This window comes from Festucalex cinctus, chromosome 3 (genome assembly GCF_051991245.1).
Source record: "Festucalex cinctus isolate MCC-2025b chromosome 3, RoL_Fcin_1.0, whole genome shotgun sequence".
NCBI lineage: Eukaryota > Metazoa > Chordata > Actinopteri > Syngnathiformes > Syngnathidae > Festucalex > Festucalex cinctus.
In genome coordinates this window covers 1,317,635-1,338,233 of record NC_135413.1, presented here as the reverse complement: position 1 = coordinate 1,338,233, position 20,599 = coordinate 1,317,635, and the positions used below count along the sequence as shown (strand labels likewise).

The following is a 20,599-nucleotide window of genomic DNA, read 5'->3' as shown; positions in this document are numbered from 1 at the left end:
CGGCCAGATAAGATAACCGACGAGGAATTCATCTCGACAACCGTTACATGTTACACTTCATAAGTTGCAAAAAAAAAAAACACGTTTTTTTTGTTTTGTCTTATCCCTTCTGCTTAGTTTTCACCGATCCATGCTCCTTGCCATGTTTTGAAGAATGCACGAAGGGAAATACGTCACATCCACGTTGCACGCACGTTTGGCCACAATGGCACGCCTCCCCCCTGCAGGCTTTGCAGAGCAAATGCCACTGCTCGGCTGTTCAAAATGGATGATCGAACTGCGCATGCGTGTGGAATATGCACGCTATCAATTCTAAAGTTCTAAAGTGAAGAAAGAGAAAAAAAAATTTAAATAACAGCCTTCACACACTGAGGAAAACCGCTGTATTGCAACGACGCCCACCTCTAACAGTGGCTCATTTTGGGGACATAACAACGACAAAGAGCATTGCCATTCGACCCCTCCCACTAGGGAACGTGCCTCCCACGTCCATGCAGACAAGCAAACAAATATCCCAACACGAAACATAAGTCAATAGCTCGCAATACCTTTTTCTGCACAAAAATATAAGTGGCGCGCGTGTACGCGCATCCACGAACACGCACGCGCGCCCACTAACGTGCACGCGCATCCACTAACATCCTGTCGAATGCACAATCAGTAAAAAGCACGAAGAAATAAGTCTGTGTGGAATATGGCGTGCTGGAAACAGTGCGGCGTTTGCAAGGAAAATCATTAATTGGCCTCTACCGCCACCTGGTGGATTTGGGGTGCGAAATCTTTCTCATGGCCATGGCACCGTCGAGGAATGTCCATAGAAGGATTTCATGCAGAAATCACGGAAATTGCAATAAAATACATGCAGTTTCCAATCGGTCCAAAAATTTCACTTATAATGTACATTAATGTTACGCGGCTGGCTAACGTATATTCCAGGGCTATAAAATTAGTTTTCTCCCTCATGCAATGGCTGAGAAATGTCGGCACACTCGCATTTTGACCATCCCCCAGTTTTCCAAAGCCGTGGCTCATTATTATTTTATTTATTTATTTATTTATTTATTTATTTTATTTTTTTTGTGTTTTCCCCCTGCACAATCAACTCCCAATTTACATATTTGGCTAAACAAATGGCACAAGGGTTAATCAACTCAAAATGCAGCCTTATTCACCTGTGCAGTATGTCGTCTTTTACTACTGCACGGTGCGATCTGAAAGACGCACGGAGGACGGAAAACAGGAAGTGGAAATCGAGCGCGGTCTTTCAAATTAAAAGCATGCATTTCAAAATAAGACAATCGTAAACAAAGCAGACAGAACAACTTGAAGAATTCTTAACAGCCACCCCCACATTTGCCTAGTAAATGTGTAAACCCAGAGATTCTTCAAGTATCTTTAGTGTTCTCTGTGTCATCCTGGAGTGCAGGAAGGTGGATCAGACGTGCAACTGGTCTTGTGTAGATCTTGCCTTTGACCAGAATAACTGCTGTTCTGACATGTCCATCCTGGCTGATGATCGTCTTCACCACTCCACCAACAGGCCACTGAGCTCTCGGAAGCATTAGGTCAACAATTAGCACAACTGAGTCCACTGCCAAGTCCCCACTTGATTTCCTCCACTTCTGTCGTGTCTGTAAATCAGGCAGATAGTTCCTTGTGAATCGAAGCCAAAACTGATCCACCAGTGTTTGGCAATGCCGCCATCTACGCCGGCCAATACTTGCTGAAGCATAGATAGCTTGAGGTAATGTCGCATCTCGCCGCCCCATGAGGAGAAGGTTTGGTGTCACGGGGTCAGGGTCCGCCACATCAGCTGATACATAGCCCAAGGGTTTGGCATTCAAAATCCCTTCAACTTCCACTAAAATTGTGTGAAGGACATGCTCTGTAACAGATTGGCAGCCAACTGCTACTCAAAGACCAGCCTTGATCGAACAAACCTCCCCCTCCCAAACGCCTCCGAAGTGAGGAGCATTGGGTGGATTGAACTTTAAGTCTATCTGGTAGTCTGCCAACTGATCCTTCAGTTGGGGTTCCATAGCGGCAAAGGCCTCCCGTAGCTCTCGGTCAGCCCCGCGGAAGTTAGTACCACAATCGGAAAGCACTTATTGGGGTGTGCCCCGCCTGGCCATGAAACGACGAAGAGAAAGCAAGAAAGCATCCACATCCTGGGAGTTCGAGTTCTATATGAACTGCTCATATTGTGAGACACTTTAAAAGAACGCCCCATCGTTTTTCAACCCTCCTACCAATCTTCCCCTGGTACGGCCCAAAGCAATCAACGCCTGTTGAGTAAAACGGTGGACAGAGAAGTCTCAGACGTTGAGGGGGCAAGTCTGCCATCTGTGGCACCGTTGACTGAGCTCTCCAATACTGACAGGTTGGGCAGTTAAGTTGATGATATCGATATATTGTCGTCCTCACAGGATCCAGAACCGTCTTCGGACTTCAGCATAGACACGTTCCGTACCTGGGTGTAGCAGACTCTCATCAATGTCTTTGATAAGAAGATTGACTGCCGGGTGCTTCGAATCAAGCACGATAGGATGAATCTCGCCAACACTTGGATCTCGTAGTCTCCGTAGTCTTGCTCCGACTCTGATGAGCAATGAGGCTGTGTCCCACTCAGGAGCGAGGATAGCAAGTCTACTGTGATTGTGCACAGATTTCTGTTCCTTTTAGGCAGTAACTTCTTCCGGGAAGCTCTGCTCTTGACACCTTCCCAGCAGCAAGAGTTCTGCATCTCGATGGCTGATTGACTGGTCAGGCTTTGAGTCCGCTGCCGCCCCATGCGCTCGTCGCGTTGCATCCAGTAACTCCTTCCAGGAACTAAACTGAGTGGCGTCAGGGATGTATTCGTTGGTCTCGACTGATGCTAACCAGCAGAAGGTGATGGGCTTCAACTCAGATGAGCTGTCTTTTGTGGCTTGCTCTGGCTTCTTTGGCCAGTGCTCCGGCTTCTGTGTGAAGAACTCGGGTCCTTGTTTCCAGCGACCGGACTGTCAGTTCCAGCAATGATTTCATCTGCGGGGTTGTTCTGACTGTCAACGTACCTCCAAGCCTGGCGGTCTGTTAGTTCTTGAATCTCCGATACACTGGTTCCAACAAACACCTTGAATCGGCATGAGTCCGACTGCAACCATTCAAGAACAGTGGTTGAGTCAGACCAGAGGATTGTTTGTTGCACAGGGAGAGTCATTTCTGTCTCGAGGAGCTTGGCTAGTTGCGCTCCTGCCGGGGCTGCACACAGTTCAAGACGTGGTATGGACTGCTGTCTTTTGGGAGCAACTCTGGACCTGGCCATTACAAAGGATGTGTGAATGATGTCCTCTGCATGTACTGCAAGGTAGGCTACTGCTCCATATGCTCGTTCTGAAGCATCGCAAAAGATATGAAGCGTATATCAGAGTGTTGTCGTCAGCAGAGACTGGAGAGTAGCATCGGGGAATTGACACACTGTCTAGATGTTTCAGCTCATCTTCCCAGGTTTCCCAGGCTTGTCGAAGGTGGACGGGTAATTCAGGGTTATCCCAGTCTCTTTGTTTGGCCCATAACTACTGAATTATGATCTTAGATATACGGGACCAGAAACCCCAGGGGGTCGTACTGGCTTGCCAATACTTGATAAGCTGTTCTCATCGTCAGTGTTGAGTGTTCGATGATTCGGTACTGGTACCCAAGAGTATCAGCAGCACAGTTCCATCTCAGGCCTAGAGTTGGTTCAAGTGGCTTGGTGTGGCTCTGGCTCAGCCATTGTTCCCTAAGGGGAGACCTGGCCTCGGTGGGAAGATGGGCGATCACTGCCGGCTGATTGCTTGCCCACTGTCGGAGGTCAAACTCTCCTTCTGCCAGTACAGTGAGCAGTTGGTGTGTGTAGCGGCCGAGATGGTAGGAAAACTTTCAAGGCAGTTGTCGACATAAAAGCTCTGCTGAACTGACTGCAGAACTTTCGGATGGCTCTCTTGATAATTACGTGCATGTTGTTGAAGAGCGAATATAGCGCAGCAAGGGCTACTTGTTGTGCCAAAGGGTAACACTTGCCATTCATACACGTCTGGCGGGTCTTCACAGTGCATGCCTCGCCAGATGAACCGCAAGAGTGGTCTATCCTCTGGTAGTAGACGAACTTGGTGAAACATCGCACGGATATCTCCACTCACTGCCACTTGGTGCTGTCTAAATCGAATGAGGACACCTACTAGAGATGGACTCAGCGTAGGCCCGGGTAGAAGCTGGTCGTTCAGGGAGACTCCTTGGTGTCGAAACGAACAGTTGAAAACCAATCGTGGGTTATTGTTGTGACAAACGAGATGGTGTGGAAGATACCATGCTTCTCCAGACTGCTTCACCTCTTCCGGGCTAAGCAATTTTGCGTATCCAGCTTCAATAAGCTTGACGATCTCAGCCGAGTAGATTGAAGCCTTCTCTGGATCCCTTTTTAGTCGTTTCTCGGTGGCTCTTAAAAGAGCCATGACTGCCGTTGTAGAGCTGTTGAGCTTAGGGGCGCCATTCTTCCTCAATAGAGGGGTTGCGTATCGGTTGACACCTTCAACTTGTAGGCGCTGGGTTTTCTTTTCCAGCAGGTTCATGGCCTCCTGATCCTTGCATGAACGGACGACCACTTTCTCATTGCGGAATGGTAAGATATCGAGCTGCCATAGCCTTGCAACATTCTGGAACAGGAGATCATCCGGACTAGTGACTGAAGTGAAGAGGCACTGTTGTATTGGAGTCTGTTCATTAGTACACCCCTGTGCACCTTTTAGTGCCCAGCCGAGGGCAGTTCGGATGGCAATGGGACCACCATTGGTTCCTTGACGAGTCGGCTCCGTAGCAGTAATTAAGTGTACCTGATCTGAGCCGATAAACACCAGTGGGCGTATGTTGTAGAATGACTTTAGTGGTATTCCTTCCAGGTGGGAGTAACATTTCTGAAGCATCTGAACCGGGTACGTTTGCTCCATCAGATCCAGACCTGCTGCGGTAAATGCTCCTTGTACACTGTACCGCTTCTGTGGGTTATCTCGGGGAGAGATCTCAAAGCTGACTTTTACACCTGGGAGGTGCGTAACGTCAGGTCGCACTGTGCGTAAGGCGAGGGTCTCTGAGTCACCCCTCAACCGCAGCTGTTTGACGGCTGATGTTAAAATCATAGTTCGTTGTGCTCCATCATCTAATACAGCAAAGGTCTCCAATGACTGGGCCTTGTGGTGTAGCACAACTGGAACCACCTTCAAAAGCACTTGAGCTGACCTTACACTTGGCGTCAAGTACACACGACTCTCGGTGGTCGCCAACGGTGAATCAGTGGAGTGGTATTGAGCAACGTCATGGAGAACCTGGAGATGGATATCGCCACAGTCACTACAGGGTTTTTTCAAGTTGCAGGAATCAGGTGTGTGATGACGTGCACACTTCCAGTAGCGTTTTCCTTCTGTTATCCACTTGTTTATCTCGACTGCTGATTGCTCTTTTATTTGAGGACAGCGACTAATGTAGTGTTCTTTGCTGTCACAGAATAGGCAGTGTACTGTGAACTGTTTCTTGCCACCGGATGACTTGGACTTACTGGAGACATTTGGTGGAGGGGGCTCTGTGCCGTGGTACACAGATATGCTCTGACCTTTGCCCTTATTAAATGGGGTCTTCTCTTTCCCATCATTGCTTGGTTTCTCCACCTGGTAGCGCTGAACTAATCTACTTGAGAGGCGCTGTTGTTGAGCTTTCCCTTGAAGCCATCCATTTAAATCTTGCAGGTTGTAAGGGTTGAGACTCATGGTGTTGAGCTTCCCTGTTAGCTGGAGATATTCAATGAAGCCATCTCTGAGGTACTTGGGTAGCTTACTCAGTTAGCGATCGACATGGGAACAGCAATTTAATTCCATGCAATGACATTTAGTCTGTGGGGAGACTGTGTACAGTACAGTTATCCCATCTTAACACCCGTTTTTTCCCTCAGTAAGACCTGAGCCACAACACACAGATCACAAGCAGATAGGAAAGTAGCATGCTAACTAGGAGGTGAACCCTGAGGGCGAAGCTTTGAAATGTGCGTGCATCTCGCTTTGTGCCAGCTGGTGGGGCTGTCCATACTGAAGTTGTAAAGCTTGCATAGTAGCAGAGTACGGGAATGGATCATGACGGCATGACTGGCCAATCATCTGCGCTTCAGGCAGTTCAAGGTGCTCCAGTAACACATAGTAATTATATTTTTCAGAAAGTTCAGGGTATGGTTCAAGTAGATTATCGAGGGCTCGCTTGAGGTTGGCAAACTCCCTCTCACTATCTGTAGTGAAGTTGGGGATTTTGGGCTTTGGCACGCCATATATTGAACGTTGTGGCAGATCGAAGTTTCGTGGAGTCATGATCTGACTTGTTGGCAGCTGTGGCTGGACCTTTAGGTGATTATGATTCACTACTGGAATGGATGGACCTGACGACTTGGGTACGGTCGCATAGTGAGGCGGACTGTAGATTGACGAAGCTTGAGGCGAAGCTGGAGGACAGCTCAATCTAGCTGGATAGGATAGGAAGCCGTGGACGGAGACTGCTGCGGTGATTGATTTATGGGAATGAAATCAATATTGTTGTGAATATTGTTGTGAAGCTGTCTCCTATGTTGTTGCTGAACATCAGGATCGGGAGTTGACGTCAAGTTCTCCACTGAAGACATGTCCAATAGCAGTTAAATATCTGGCTCGAAGGACCTTTGTTGAGGATTTAACCTCTGTACTGGTTATTTAGGATTGATTAACCACTATGGGGTGCTCCGGTAAGAGAGAATGCAGTCTTCAGTTGAACTTGAACGTTTAATCAACTCAAAATGCAGCCTTATTCGCAATTAATAAATTTTAGAGCTTTAAATTCAATACCGTGATACTGTGACATCGCGATATGTTTGCTCAAGGTTATCATACCGTCAAAATCTGATATCGTCCCATGCCGATTGGTGATATATGGCGATATTACAGCGTGCAATTCACGTATCAATCCATTTTGAGGCCATATCAATATTTAAACAATATTTTTTGATGGAAATATGCAATACAACATCTAATTTATGTGCCGCACCTAAGTTCCCGCCCACTAGGTGACAGCATATCACAGTTGAGCGCGCCTTACTGCGCCAGAGTAACGCTGACATCTCGCGAGAATTGTCCAGTGTAGAGTCTTCTACAATACAATCTTGCGAGTTTACAGGACAGTACAGCAAAGCTAGAAGGAAATTCGAGCGGCTCCAATGAATGTCTATAAAGCTGAGTTTTGGACTCACTTTGGCTTTTATGGCAAAGAAGACGGAAGCATGGACTAGGATAAGAGGTACGCTATTTGCAAACACTGCCGTGGGAAAATCAAACACTGCGGCAACATCATTAAACTTTGTGCGCACGTTGCAAGACACCACAGCGGAGTGGAGATGACAAATAAACAAACGCCTACCTCGCCTCAACTAACTATTGAACAAGCTCATTCTGCCAAATTCCTTTCAGGCTCACCTCGTACGACCAAAATAACACATTCAGTGATTTACTGCATGTGCAAAGACATGCGCCCTCTCAGCTTCGTGGAAGGTGAAGGCTTTCGTAACCTGATGAACACTTAGGAGCCACGTTACTCCATACCACCACGCCAACACTTTAGTGAATTTACGCTGCCAGCCACACAGGAGAGAATATCGCGGCTTTACTGCGTGCAGCTGTGGATGAATGCGGTCTGAGTGATAAAAATCCGGTGGTGGTGACCGATAATGCGCCAAACATGACTGTTGCGTAGTGATGGGCATTACAGTTCTTTTAGGTGAACTGAATCACTAGAATCAGTTCATTTAAAAGAACCGTTCAAAAGATTAGTTCCCCGAATCGTTCAGCCCCACCCCACCCGGACGCCGTGACAAAAAAAAACAAACAAAAAAACAAAAGGAATGTGCTTTTTTTTTTTATGAAGTTACTTTTTATATTCAACTGTAATAATAATAATAATTGTAATAATAATTGTATATAAAAGGCAGTACAGTGATCTGCTGAGAAACGTCCCATTAGGTACACCAGGGTACGTGCCTCAGCCTGCGCCACCGACGACTGAGTTCAACATCATGCCCCTGAAACTCAGCGAGGTCAGACAAGCTGTGAAGAAAGCAAGACCATCATCAGCACCAGGCCCCAACGGAATGCCCTACAAGCTTTATAAGAACTGCCCCAAGGTACTAGAGCTTCTCTGGCACCTAATGAGAACTGCCTGGAAAAAGCAACTCATCCCATCAGAGTGGCAAAGGGCCGTAGCGGTCTTCATTCCAAAGGAAGAGAACTCCAAAGAAATCAGCCAGTTCAGAAGCATCGCCCTGCTGAATGTAGAAGGAAAGATCTTCTTCCCAGTGCTGGCCAGAAGGATGACCTCCTACCTGCTAGACAATTGTTACATCGACACCAATTGCCAGAAAGCAGGAGTCCCAGGTTTCCCAGGGTGTTTAGAGCACTCTACGATGATCTGGGACCAGATCCAGAAGGCCAAGCGGGAGAAGACCGATGCACGTCATCTGGCTTGACCTCGCTAATGCGTACGGATCGGTCCCACACCAGCTGATCAACTACGCCCTGGAGTTCTTCCACATGCCTCCCTGCATCAAGAAGCTAATAGCGCGATACTTCAGCGATCTGCAGATGTGCTTTGCCCTCCAGGATTTCACCACCGGGTGGCAGCAGCTCGAAGTGGGAATCGCAATGGGGTGTGCCATTTCTCCAGTCTTATTTGTGGCAGCCTTTGAGATAATTCTCATCGGAGCAAGGCAAATGGTTGGAGGAACCAAACTACCATCTGGACAGAGATTACCCCCATTGAGGTGCTACATGGACGACGTCACCAGCCTCCTGCAGACAGCAGCATGTACATCCCGACTGCAGAGAAGGGTGGATGAGTTGATGTCATGGGCCAGAATGAGGATCAAACCCTCCAAATCCCGTAGCCTGTCACTCAGAAGGGGAGTCAGGAACGACAACACCATCTTTGTCGTCGGGGGAGAGAAAATCCCCCTCTTGTCTGAACAACCCATCAAAAGCCTGGGGAGGCAGTACACTGCAGAGCTGTCTGACAAACAGATGGGGAGGACCATCATGAAACAGCTCACAGACGGCCTGTCAAGAATCGACCAAAGCCAGCTCCCTGGGAAGTACAAAGTCTGGTGCTACCAGTTCGTACTCTACAGGAGGGTGATGTGGCCCTTGAAAATGAGCGAGATCCCCTCATCCGCCGTGAGTAAGATGGATGGAAAAGCCAGTTCATTCATCAGAAAGTGGCTGTGACTGCCACGGTGCCTTTCTGAGACGGGTCTCTTTGGGAAGAACGCACTGCAGTTGCCCCTGCAGTCTATCAGTTTGGGCTACATGCAAGAGAAGTCCAGGCTGGTTCTCGAGCTAAGAGAGTCCACTGATCAGTCAGTGAGGAACGCCAACACGAAGGTTCCTACTGGCCGAAAGTGGAACGCCCAGTCTGAGGTTGACCAAGCTGTCAGTAGGCTGCATCACCAAGAGATCCTGGGCAGAGTCCAGGCAGGAAGAGCAGGCCTAGGATGGGGAGAAGCACCACGCTTCTGGTCCAAGGCAAACCGCAACGAGCAAAAGCAGATGGTGGTGGCGGAGGTGGCAAGGATGGAGGAGGAGCGCTACAAGATCAAGGCCGTGTCACAGGGGACAAGGAAGCTGGACAACATGGGAGGGAGTTGTCAACCGAAACATCAGTTGGTCCGACCTGTGGAAGATCCCACAGGCAAGGATCAGCTTCCTCATTCGTGCAACTTATGACACGCTTCCCTGTCCTCGTAATCTTCACCAATAGTTCGGCAATGAGGAATATTGCTCACTCTGCAGCGCTCCCAACGCAAGCCTCCAGCACATCTTGTCGGGCTGCAAGACTGCACTCTCTCAGGGGCGCTATAGATGGCGCCATGACCAGGTCCTGAGGAAGCTAGCTGAGGTGCTGGAGGGGTGTCGACAGGGCTGCAAAAATCACCATCGGCAGAGAAATTTACCAGCTTTGTCACAGAAGGGGGGCAAAGGTACACCAGGCCAAGAAACATCACAAGGCCCTTTTCCCCCAGCCATGAGTGGAACATGAGGGTTGACCTCAATAGGCAGCTCCGGTTCCCCACAGAGATCATCACTATGTCTCTCCGCCCTGACATCGTAGTGTGGTCCACCGAGGCAAGAGTTGTTCACCTCATCGAGCTGGCTGTACCAGCAGAGGGGGAGATCGAGGCCGCATTTGAGTGCAAGAAGGCCAAGTACTCGGAGCTGGCTGCTGAGTGCCGGGAAGTAGGCTGGAAGACCACCATCTATCCAGTAGAAGTTGGTTGCCGAGGCTATGTGGGGCTGTCTGCCACACGCCTCTAGAGGGACGCAGGAGTGACTGGAGGGAAGCTCCGAAAGGCAATAAAAGATCTGGCAGAGGAGGCAGAGAAAGGCAGCTTTTGGCTCTGGCTGAGGAGGAAGGACAGGAGCTGGGGAAAGAGCTAACCCCGACATCAGCTGCAGGGGGTGACAGGGAGACGTCCCTGTCACTGCTCCGCCACCAGGAGACGTTCCAGGATTAAAGGGGCGAAACGTCAATGACTGGTGGTTCCTGGCTGATGACCCTGCAGCTGACCCATGGGCACCGGAGGAGGTGCGACAGGCAGCAATGCCAAGCAGGAAATAACATCAACCTGTACATTAACCGTATTTATTTATCTCTTTATTCACTACTTCTTATTTGTTCACTGATGTATAATGTATTTACTTGTAAAAAAACAACAACAACCTGTATTCACACTTCAAAATGTTTGCTTTGTTCTTGTTTACTGCAAAACTGATGTTTACGTACAGCACTTTGTATACAGCAACGCCTGTTCTTAAAGCGCTTTATGAGTTGAGTTGAGTTGAGTCATGTGCTGGTGAGAGAGAGACTGTCACTCGCTCTATTTTGTTTTTATGCATTTGCCTCCAACCTAGGACGTGGACGGACACCACATTGGCCGTTAGCTTGGAGAAACACATGATAATGAAAGCTTGTCCCCGCCAGCACGGAAGTAGTGGCGTTTCTGTGAATAGTTCCTTCTTTGGCAAATTGTGAATCACTCGTGGCAAGACTACAATCACTCACTCACTGAACTGGTATGGCAGTGTTACTGGATTCTTCAGGCGGAGTACAGTTGCAAGTTACCAGCTACAGGTCAAACAAGCCCAACTGCAGCTACCAAACCATAGATTAATTACAGATGTTACAAGATGGAACAGTTCTTACGACATGACTGAGAGATATTTAGAGCAGCAACCAGCTGCAGCACTCCTTTCCAATGAAGTGAGAAAGAATTAAATGGAAGTATTTACATTGAGTGAAAGTGACATCACGTGCAGAGGAGATACTGAAAGCACTGAAGCCAATGAAGGATGCAACATTAGTGATGTCTGAGGAGAGCATGCCAACTTTGTCAAACTTTGTCAGTCATTACACCAATTCATGCCAAGCTGATCATGGGCACAGAAGAAAACTGAAGATTCAGATACAATTAGGGACATCAAGAGAGTAATAGCACAAGATATGTCAAAAAGATATGCCAATGAGAAGGAGACACTTTGCATGGCATCTGCAGTGGATCCACGCTTCAAGAATTTACTCTCTGTCTGACTGAGATAGTGCCCACATCTACTCTAGGCTGACTGATGCTGTGTTGGCAGTGATGGAAAAGAACAGTGTAAGTAAATTTAATAAAAAAAACTTGCATATTAACTCTATAGGTGGTATAGTGCTTGCTTTCCATTGTACACCTTAGTTGCATTAGTAATCTGTTCTGTACTTGTGTTTAAGTGGTTTTACTTGTACTAATACGAATTTGAAAATCTTTCTTTTTTCAGGATGTAGAAGAGGATCAAGATGGACCTGCTCCAATCATTGAGCCAACCATCAAGAGACCCAGAGCATCTTGTGCTTGAGCTGATCTCCTTGGTCCAACATTCACCGCTCACAGTAACGACACAAACAAAAAAACTGATCAAGAATCCGCAGAAGATGAGGTGAAGAAGTTTAGGATGGAATCTCCCTTGCCCCTAAATGGTGATCCTCTCAATTAGTGGATGGACCATGAAGGGGCCCATCCACATATTTCCACTGTAGCCCGTCAGTTCCTCTGCATCCCAGGCAGCCCCGCCCCGCCCGCCCCACTATTTGAGAAGCACTGCACTAAAGTAATGTTGTACAGTTGTTGTGTTCGAAAAAAAGTCTTGAACATCTTTTTTTCTTTTCTTTTTTTTTTTTTCCTCTCCTATGGTTGTGGTGAAGACATTTTGAGTTGATTATGCAAATTGTATCAATGGTGCAGAAAACAATATTTACTTTTTATAACTTCATTTATTGATGTATTTTACATCCTTTTGGATGTTTTTTATTTTTTTACATTTAATGCCCTGCAGTGTCCTGCAGTTGTTTTAGCAGGTTCACACCAAGCATTAAAGAATGTTATATTAAAGAATGTTATATTAATGGAACATACAGCCTTAATATTTTTATTTCAATGCTGTTCAAATGTGAAACAGATTGCAAACTGTTTGTGTACAGTGGGTCACGGTTATAAGCCTCAAGTTTCAGATTAATACAAATCTAACAGTGTACATGTACAAATTTACAGATACTTTTTTCTAAATGTGAGTCGAAAAAAATCGCTATAATCAACTTATAGATTAGTTTCCTGATTAATCGTTATCAAATCGGTGACCTATGAATCGTGATATGGATCTCATCGCCAGGTACTAGGCAATTCACACCCCTACTCCATAATGTGTTTAAAAAAATAACTTTACGTATTAAGACGGCGCATCATTAAATCAGCAAACTTATTTTTTTTTTCTTTTTTAAATATTAAAGAAGTTTAAACCATTTTGTAAAATCCATGTGGGCGGAGTCAAATGTTTAAGTCCACCCCGCGTGGCGGCACGCCTCGGAGTGTGGCTCTGCATCCAGGGCTACTCGCAGTTCAGTGGTCGTGGGTTCGAATCTGGGCTTCAGCCTTTGTGTGTGGAGTTTGCATATTCGCCCCGTGACTGCATGGGGATAGATGAATAGTTGTCCAGTGATTGGCTGATGACCAGTTCATTGCTCACCTCAGGCCCAAGTCTGCTGGGGTAGGCTCCAGCATACCCTTGACCTTAGTGAGAATAAGTAGCTTAGAAAATGAATGAATGAATCATGACATTGTTTTTGAGGCAGTTTAATGCCTTTTTTTATGGTCCAGAATGCTAACTTTCTTCTTTTTATCCTAGTTTGGGAGGTGTAGAAGTGTTCGATGTTTTGAAAAGCTCAACCGGATAGGCGAAGGAACCTATGGCATTGTTTGTAAGTCATTTACATATCTTGGAGGGAAGATGCAGTTCTTATTCAAAGCTCCTCTGTAAAATCACTTGTTACCATTTTTCTTACAGACCGTGCTCGTGACACCAAATATGATGAAATAGTAGCACTGAAGAAGGTTCGGATGGATAAAGAAAAAGATGGTAATTCCACAGGAATGTGCTTGTCTGTTAATTTTTCAACACCATACTAGCAGTATTTTCAAAGTATTTGTAATTTGTAGTTTTTGCATGCATTTGTGCTAAAACTGGAAGAATGTGCGTGTGTTTGCATGTCAGGGATTCCCATCAGCAGCCTCAGAGAGATCACCCTATTGCTGCGGCTCCGACATCCCAACATAGTAGAGCTGAAAGAGGTTGTTGTGGGCAGCCACCTTGAAAGGTCAGTAATCGTAAAACTATTTGAATATGGGAGCCTCAGAACCAGTGAATAGTTAATCTCTTAACCACAATGGAAACAAAGCTTGACATCATAACACAATTTTTATTCCCATAAAACAGGGGTCGGCAACTTAGGCCTTGTCCACACATTTTAAAAATCAATCTCAGGCATGAAAATCCCTCACCTTTCGGCGAAATTCTCCATCTTAAATCCAAAATAGGTTACCTACGTGAATCGTGGAGGTCCTATGAGATAATATATCCATTTTACGGTTCTAGATGTCTGGAGAGTCAGTGAATCAGTGAACTCAGTGACTGCGCCGATTCATGTTAAGTCAGTGACATGGTCCAAAACACGTCCAAAGCAAGTTGTGACTGTGCTGGGGTAGATGTGTTGATAATTTACCATGGCACACTTGAACGCAGGAATGTAGGCACAACCAGCGTACTGATGTCACGTACTCGCGCTGGAATTCATTCACGCTACATTTCCGGGTTTGGGTGGAAGCAAGTGAGATTTGACCGCCGACAAGCCAAATTAGAGTGAAGCTTTGCTGTTCCTAGCATGCTTTGGTTGACCATGGTACCCCACCTGGTGCATGGATTTCTGGGTGCTGAGGCTGAGTGGCAGCTGGGATGACACCGCCATTATATATATATATATATATATATATATATATATATATATATATATATATATATATGTGTATATGTATATGTGTATATGTATATATATATATGTATATGTATGTGTATATGTGTATATGTATATATATATATGTATATGTATGTGTATATGTATGTATATGTATATGTATATATATATATGTATGTGTATATGTATGTATATGTATATGTATATATATATATGTATATGTATGTGTATATGTATGTATATGTATATATATATATGTATATGTATGTGTATATGTATGTATATATATATATGTGTATATATATGTGTATATATATATGTATATATATATGTATATGTATGTGTATATATGTATGTGTATATATATGTATGTGTGTATATATATATGTGTGTATATATATATGTATATGTATGTGTATATATATATATGTATATGTATGTGTATATGTATGTGTGTATATATATATATGTATATGTATGTGTGTATATATATATGTATATGTATGTGTATATGTATGTGTGTATATATTAGGGGTGTCACGATTCGCCAACTCCACGATTCGATTTAAATTTCGATTTTGGGGTCACGATTCGATTTTTTTTCCGATTTTTTTTTTTTTTTTTTTTTTTTTTCCGCTCCCCCACTTTATAACACAGAGGCATATGCTTCTGTAGGCTAAGGCTAGTCTATGATCATTGGTTCTATTCATTGTACAGTAAATCTTATTTCAAAAGATCGGCTACATATAGGTGATGCAATTTCCATATTATTTTTGTGTAAATTTATGTAATATATAATAATTGACATTAGGCAGGAATGATCAAATTCAAAGAATTTATTTACAATATAAAGTTAACCGTCTTGTTCTTACTGAAGTGTAAAATAAAAAATAAAAAAACAAAAACAAAAAGTCACAGTGGGTGCCTGTCATCTATTGACTGTTTTTGGTTACAACAGTGTGCTGTGCGTTCCTCTTAAAATAATGTGCAATGTGCAACAACAACAAAAAATATATTGTATCCAAAGTCATGGAACAAATACAGCCTGAACAAACTATATCCCAACATTTACAGTTGCTGGGCATACTGTAGCGTGGTTCAAGTACACTAATTAAATGTTTGAATCCAGCGTTTTCCAAGGCTGCAGGTCTGCTGCTATAAATAGACCTATGGATCTGGCGTTTCGCGCGAGCTGAAGTGTGTGGAAGTTTCACTGTAAATGAGGATGAAATAGTTGGTTGGACCGTTGTTTTCCCACTTCTAGTTGAATTTGATAAATCTAAATCTTTGTGATGCCTGCGTAAATGTCCCGTCATGTTTGTCGTGTTTCCCGTTGTTACGGCTGGCGGCTCGGGCCCGCCGCCGGCTCCGCTCCCCTAGTATGTATGTGTGTGTTTGTGTCGGCTGGTGCCCGTATAATGGTACTTCAGTTTGAATGCGCCAGCGCGACACTCTGATTGGAGGACTGTGCCAGCGCGACACTCCGATTGGACGACTGTGCCAGCGCGACACTCCGATTGGACGACTGTGCCAGCGCGACGCTATTGTGTATCCGTGTATTATACCCCTATTGGTTATTGTTGTTTCTCCTCCGTTCTGTCAGTTCTGTCAAATGCGGTTATTATTTGTTCACCTTCCACTTTCACTCCCTTGTCAAACCCCTGCCTGAAATTTCAATTAAAACTACTCAGATGTTAAAGTCGACCCGTGTTTATCTACTCTATATTTTCTGTTATTGTGTTACTTCCCTTCCCCTTGACGAGCCGGGCGTAACACCGTGGCCGAGTACAGTACGCGCACATAGCATATCTTGCAACTGTGGTCTTTTTATCGACAACGTGAACGTTGTGGACATAACTCACCGGGAACGCAAAATGTTTCCAAACTGGTGACGAGAGAAGCGGGAGCGGCTTGAAGCACCATTGCTGTGTCTGTCCGCGCTTGCCATCATGACTGCAGGAGAAGTCAGCTAACAAGTGCCGTTAGCTAGTAGCTGAATGGCTGCGTCTCATTTGCTTTCCTGGGAGGTGGCGGTGGCGGCGGGCGCGGGGGGGGGGGGGGGCATCGAATCGTGTGTCCTCTCTTCTATTTCGATGCTCGAAATCGTGATGTAATTTCGATCGATTTCGATAAAAAATCGAAATCGTGACACCCTTAATATATACACATACATATATATACATATACATACATATACATATATATACATATACATATATATACATATACATATATATATATACACATACATATATACACATACATATATATATACACATACATATACATATATATATACACACATACATATACATATATATATACTAAGGGTGTCACGATTTCGATTTTTTATCGAAATCGATCGAAATTACGTCACGATTTCGAGCATCGAAATAGAAGAGAGGACACACGATTCGATGTCCCCCCCCCCCCCCCGCGCCCGCCGCCCGCCGCCCGCCGCCACCGCCGCCACCGCCACCTCCCAGGAAAGCAAATGAGACGCAGCCATTCAGCTACTAGCTAACGGCACTTGTTAGCTGACTTCTCCTGCAGTCATGATGGCAAGCGCGGACAGACACAGCAATGGTGCTTCAAGCCGCTCCCGCTTCTCTCGTCACCAGTTTGGAAACATTTTGCGTTCCCGGTGAGTTATGTCCACAACGTTCACGTTGTCGATAAAAAGACCACAGTTGCAAGATATGCTATGTGCGCGTACTGTACTCGGCCACGGTGTTACGCCCGGCTCGTCAAGGGGAAGGGAAGTAACACAATAACAGAAAATATAGAGTAGATAAACACGGGTCGACTTTAACATCTGAGTAGTTTTAATTGAAATTTCAGGCAGGGGTTTGACAAGGGAGTGAAAGTGGAAGGTGAACAAATAATAACCGCATTTGACAGAACTGACAGAACGGAGGAGAAACAACAATAACCAATAGGGGTATAATACACGGATACACAATAGCGTCGCGCTGGCACAGTCGTCCAATCGGAGTGTCGCGCTGGCACAGTCGTCCAATCGGAGTGTCGCGCTGGCACAGTCCTCCAATCAGAGTGTCGCGCTGGCGCATTCAAACTGAAGTACCATTATACGGGCACCAGCCGACACAAACACACACATACATACTAGGGGAGCGGAGCCGGCGGCGGGCCCGAGCCGCCAGCCGTAACAACGGGAAACACGACAAACATGACGGGACATTTACGCAGGCATCACAAAGATTTAGATTTATCAAATTCAACTAGAAGTGGGAAAACAACGGTCCAACCAACTATTTCATCCTCATTTACAGTGAAACTTCCACACACTTCAGCTCGCGCGAAACGCCAGATCCATAGGTCTATTTATAGCAGCAGACCTGCAGCCTTGGAAAACGCTGGATTCAAACATTTAATTAGTGTACTTGAACCACGCTACAGTATGCCCAGCAACTGTAAATGTTGGGATATAGTTTGTTCAGGCTGTATTTGTTCCATGACTTTGGATACAATATATTTTTTGTTGTTGTTGCACATTGCACATTATTTTAAGAGGAACGCACAGCACACTGTTGTAACCAAAAACAGTCAATAGATGGCAGGCACCCACTGTGACTTTTTGTTTTTGTTTTTTTTATTTTTTATTTTACACTTCAGTAAGAACAAGACGGTTAACTTTATATTGTAAATAAATTCTTTGAATTTGATCATTCCTGCCTAATGTCAATTATCATAAATTACATAAATTTACACAAAAATAATATGGAAATTGCATCACCTATATGTAGCCGATCTTTTGAAATAAGATTTACTGTACAATGAATAGAACCAATGATCATAGACTAGCCTTAGCCTACAGAAGCATATGCCTCTGTGTTATAAAGTGGGGGAGCGGAAAAAAAAAAAAAAAAAAAAAAAAATCGAAAAAAAAATCGAATCGTGACCCCAAAATCGAAATTTAAATCGAATCGTGGAGTTGGCGAATCGTGACACCCCTAGTATATATATATGTATATGTATGTGTATATATATATATGTATATGTATGTGTATATATATATGTATATGTATGTGTATATATATATGTATATGTATGTGTATATATATATGTATATGTATGTGTATATATATATATGTATATGTATGTGTATATATATATATGTATATGTATGTGTATATATATATATGTATATGTATGTGTATATATATATATGTATATGTATGTGTATATATATATATGTATATGTATGTGTATATATATATATGTATATGTATGTGTATATATATATATGTATATGTATGTGTATATATATATGTATATGTATATATATGTATGTGTATATATATATGTATATGTATGTGTTAGAGGTGGGAATCTTGGGGCACCTCACGATTCGATTGCGATTACGATTCAGAGGCTACGATTCGATTATAAAACGATTATTGATTTCCCCCCCAGGCAGCAGAAAAAAAACAATGTATTTTTGTGCTTTTAATGTTTCGTACATTAGTTACAAAAATAGTACAAAAGTCCTCTCAGGCCTACATAAACTACTATTTCAGTATCAAGTTAACAGTTCAAAACAGTAAATAAAATACTCAAGTCCTCATTCTGTAACAACAGCTTTTAAGTATATTCAGTCTTCAACAGAATAAAACATAGCACTGAGCAAAAATATATTATTTTTATCCACTCAAAAGTGCATTGAGGTATAAATGAAAGACAATGTGAACTACTACTTCAATACAAATGCCTAAAAAAAAAAAGTGCTTTCCTGCTTTTTAAGTTGTGTAAAGATGAACATGTAAACATTAAAGTTTCTCAGAGGTACAAAAAAAAAAAACCCTCAAGTGCTTTTCTGCTTTTTAACTTGTGTAAACATGAACGTGTAAACATTAATGGGATCGTTCGGCTTTTTTTAACATGAATCTCAATTTGATCCTCACCTCCCGTGTGTGCGATCAGCACTGACTTCTTTCTGACAGCGTTCGGTGACACCAGTTCTGGTTCGACGTTGGACGAGAAGAAAATAAAAAAAGAAAATAGTCCAGCAAGATGGCTGGGGTCTCGGAAATAAAGCGTTTTTCTTCTAAAAACTATTTGTTTTCAAAAGCGTGATACATTTCCATCACAATACTCTTTTCTGAATAAAGTCAGACGCCATTACCGCCAGCCACTACTTTTTTGTTCGTTCGTTCGTATCACTGCGCGACGCCCTGTAGAACGCTAACCGACGCACTGCAGCCAGCTAGCTGATACTTCCGCCTCAAGTTGTTTGCCTTTTCGGAGCAGGTCTGATCTCACGAAGAGGTGGGTTGGTCAGCTCAGCCATGCTTGTTGTTGTTTTGAATCTCGAGGCGTGAGTTGTGGATGTGTACTCTCGGTCCGTCCCAAAAAGCGTCCCGAAGACCGCGCGCGCTACTGCGTTTCAGTTCCGCGTACTTTTCGCTCGTTTCGCTTCCCTTGGCATATTTATATAATCGGAATTTGGACGTTTGTGAATCGTTCTCGATTGTCCCACGGCCGAATCGTGAATAATCTAAGAATCGGAAATTTTGCACACCTCTAGTATGTGTATATATATGTGTATATATATGTGTATATATATGTGTATATGTATGTGTATATGTATGTGTATATGTATGTGTGTATATGTATGTGTATATGTATGTGTGTATATATATATATATGTATGTGTGTGTGTATATATATATGTATATGTATGTGTATATATATATGTATATGTATGTGTATATATGTATGTGTATATATATATATGTATGTGTATATATACACTCCTGATCAAAATCTTAAGACCAGTTAAAAAATTGCAAGAATTTGCATTTTGCACTGTTGTATCTTAAGAAGGTTCTAAGTAGAGTTTCAGAATGCAAAAAGAAGGAATGGGAACAAGAGACCAAATGTTTTGAGCAGGCAATTTATTGAAAAGAACAATTTCACTGAAATAGGCTGATCAAAAGTTTAAGACCACATCCTTTAAAAGCCCAAATCTGTGCAAAAATTTGGATTCCATGTCATTTTCTGTCAAGTAATCACACTGTCAAGACCTTTTGATGGGAAAAGCAAAAAAAAACTCACTACCTTCGAAAGTGGCAGGATTGTTGAGCTGCATAGACAAGGCCTCTCACAACGTGCCATCGCTGCTGAGGTTGGACGCAGTAAGACAGTCGTTTTGCATTTCTTAAAAGATCCT

General features: G+C 43.9%; 1 protein-coding gene across 7 annotated transcripts in view; it reads left to right on the top strand.

Annotated features, from left to right (window-relative positions):
* The window catches only part of cdk10 (cyclin dependent kinase 10), a 175,147-nt gene that overhangs the window by 10,852 nt on the left and 143,696 nt on the right, over positions 1-20,599 (top strand). For 2 of the 7 annotated variants that reach the window (XM_077518138.1, XM_077518132.1), the window contains exons 1-4: positions 12,084-12,212; positions 13,284-13,356; positions 13,443-13,514; positions 13,650-13,752. In XM_077518138.1, coding sequence (XP_077374264.1) covers positions 12,102-12,212; positions 13,284-13,356; positions 13,443-13,514; positions 13,650-13,752 — 359 coding nt within the window. In that variant the 5' untranslated portion in view covers positions 12,084-12,101. The other 5 variants (XM_077518133.1, XM_077518137.1, XM_077518135.1 and 2 more) reach the window with 4 other exon arrangements.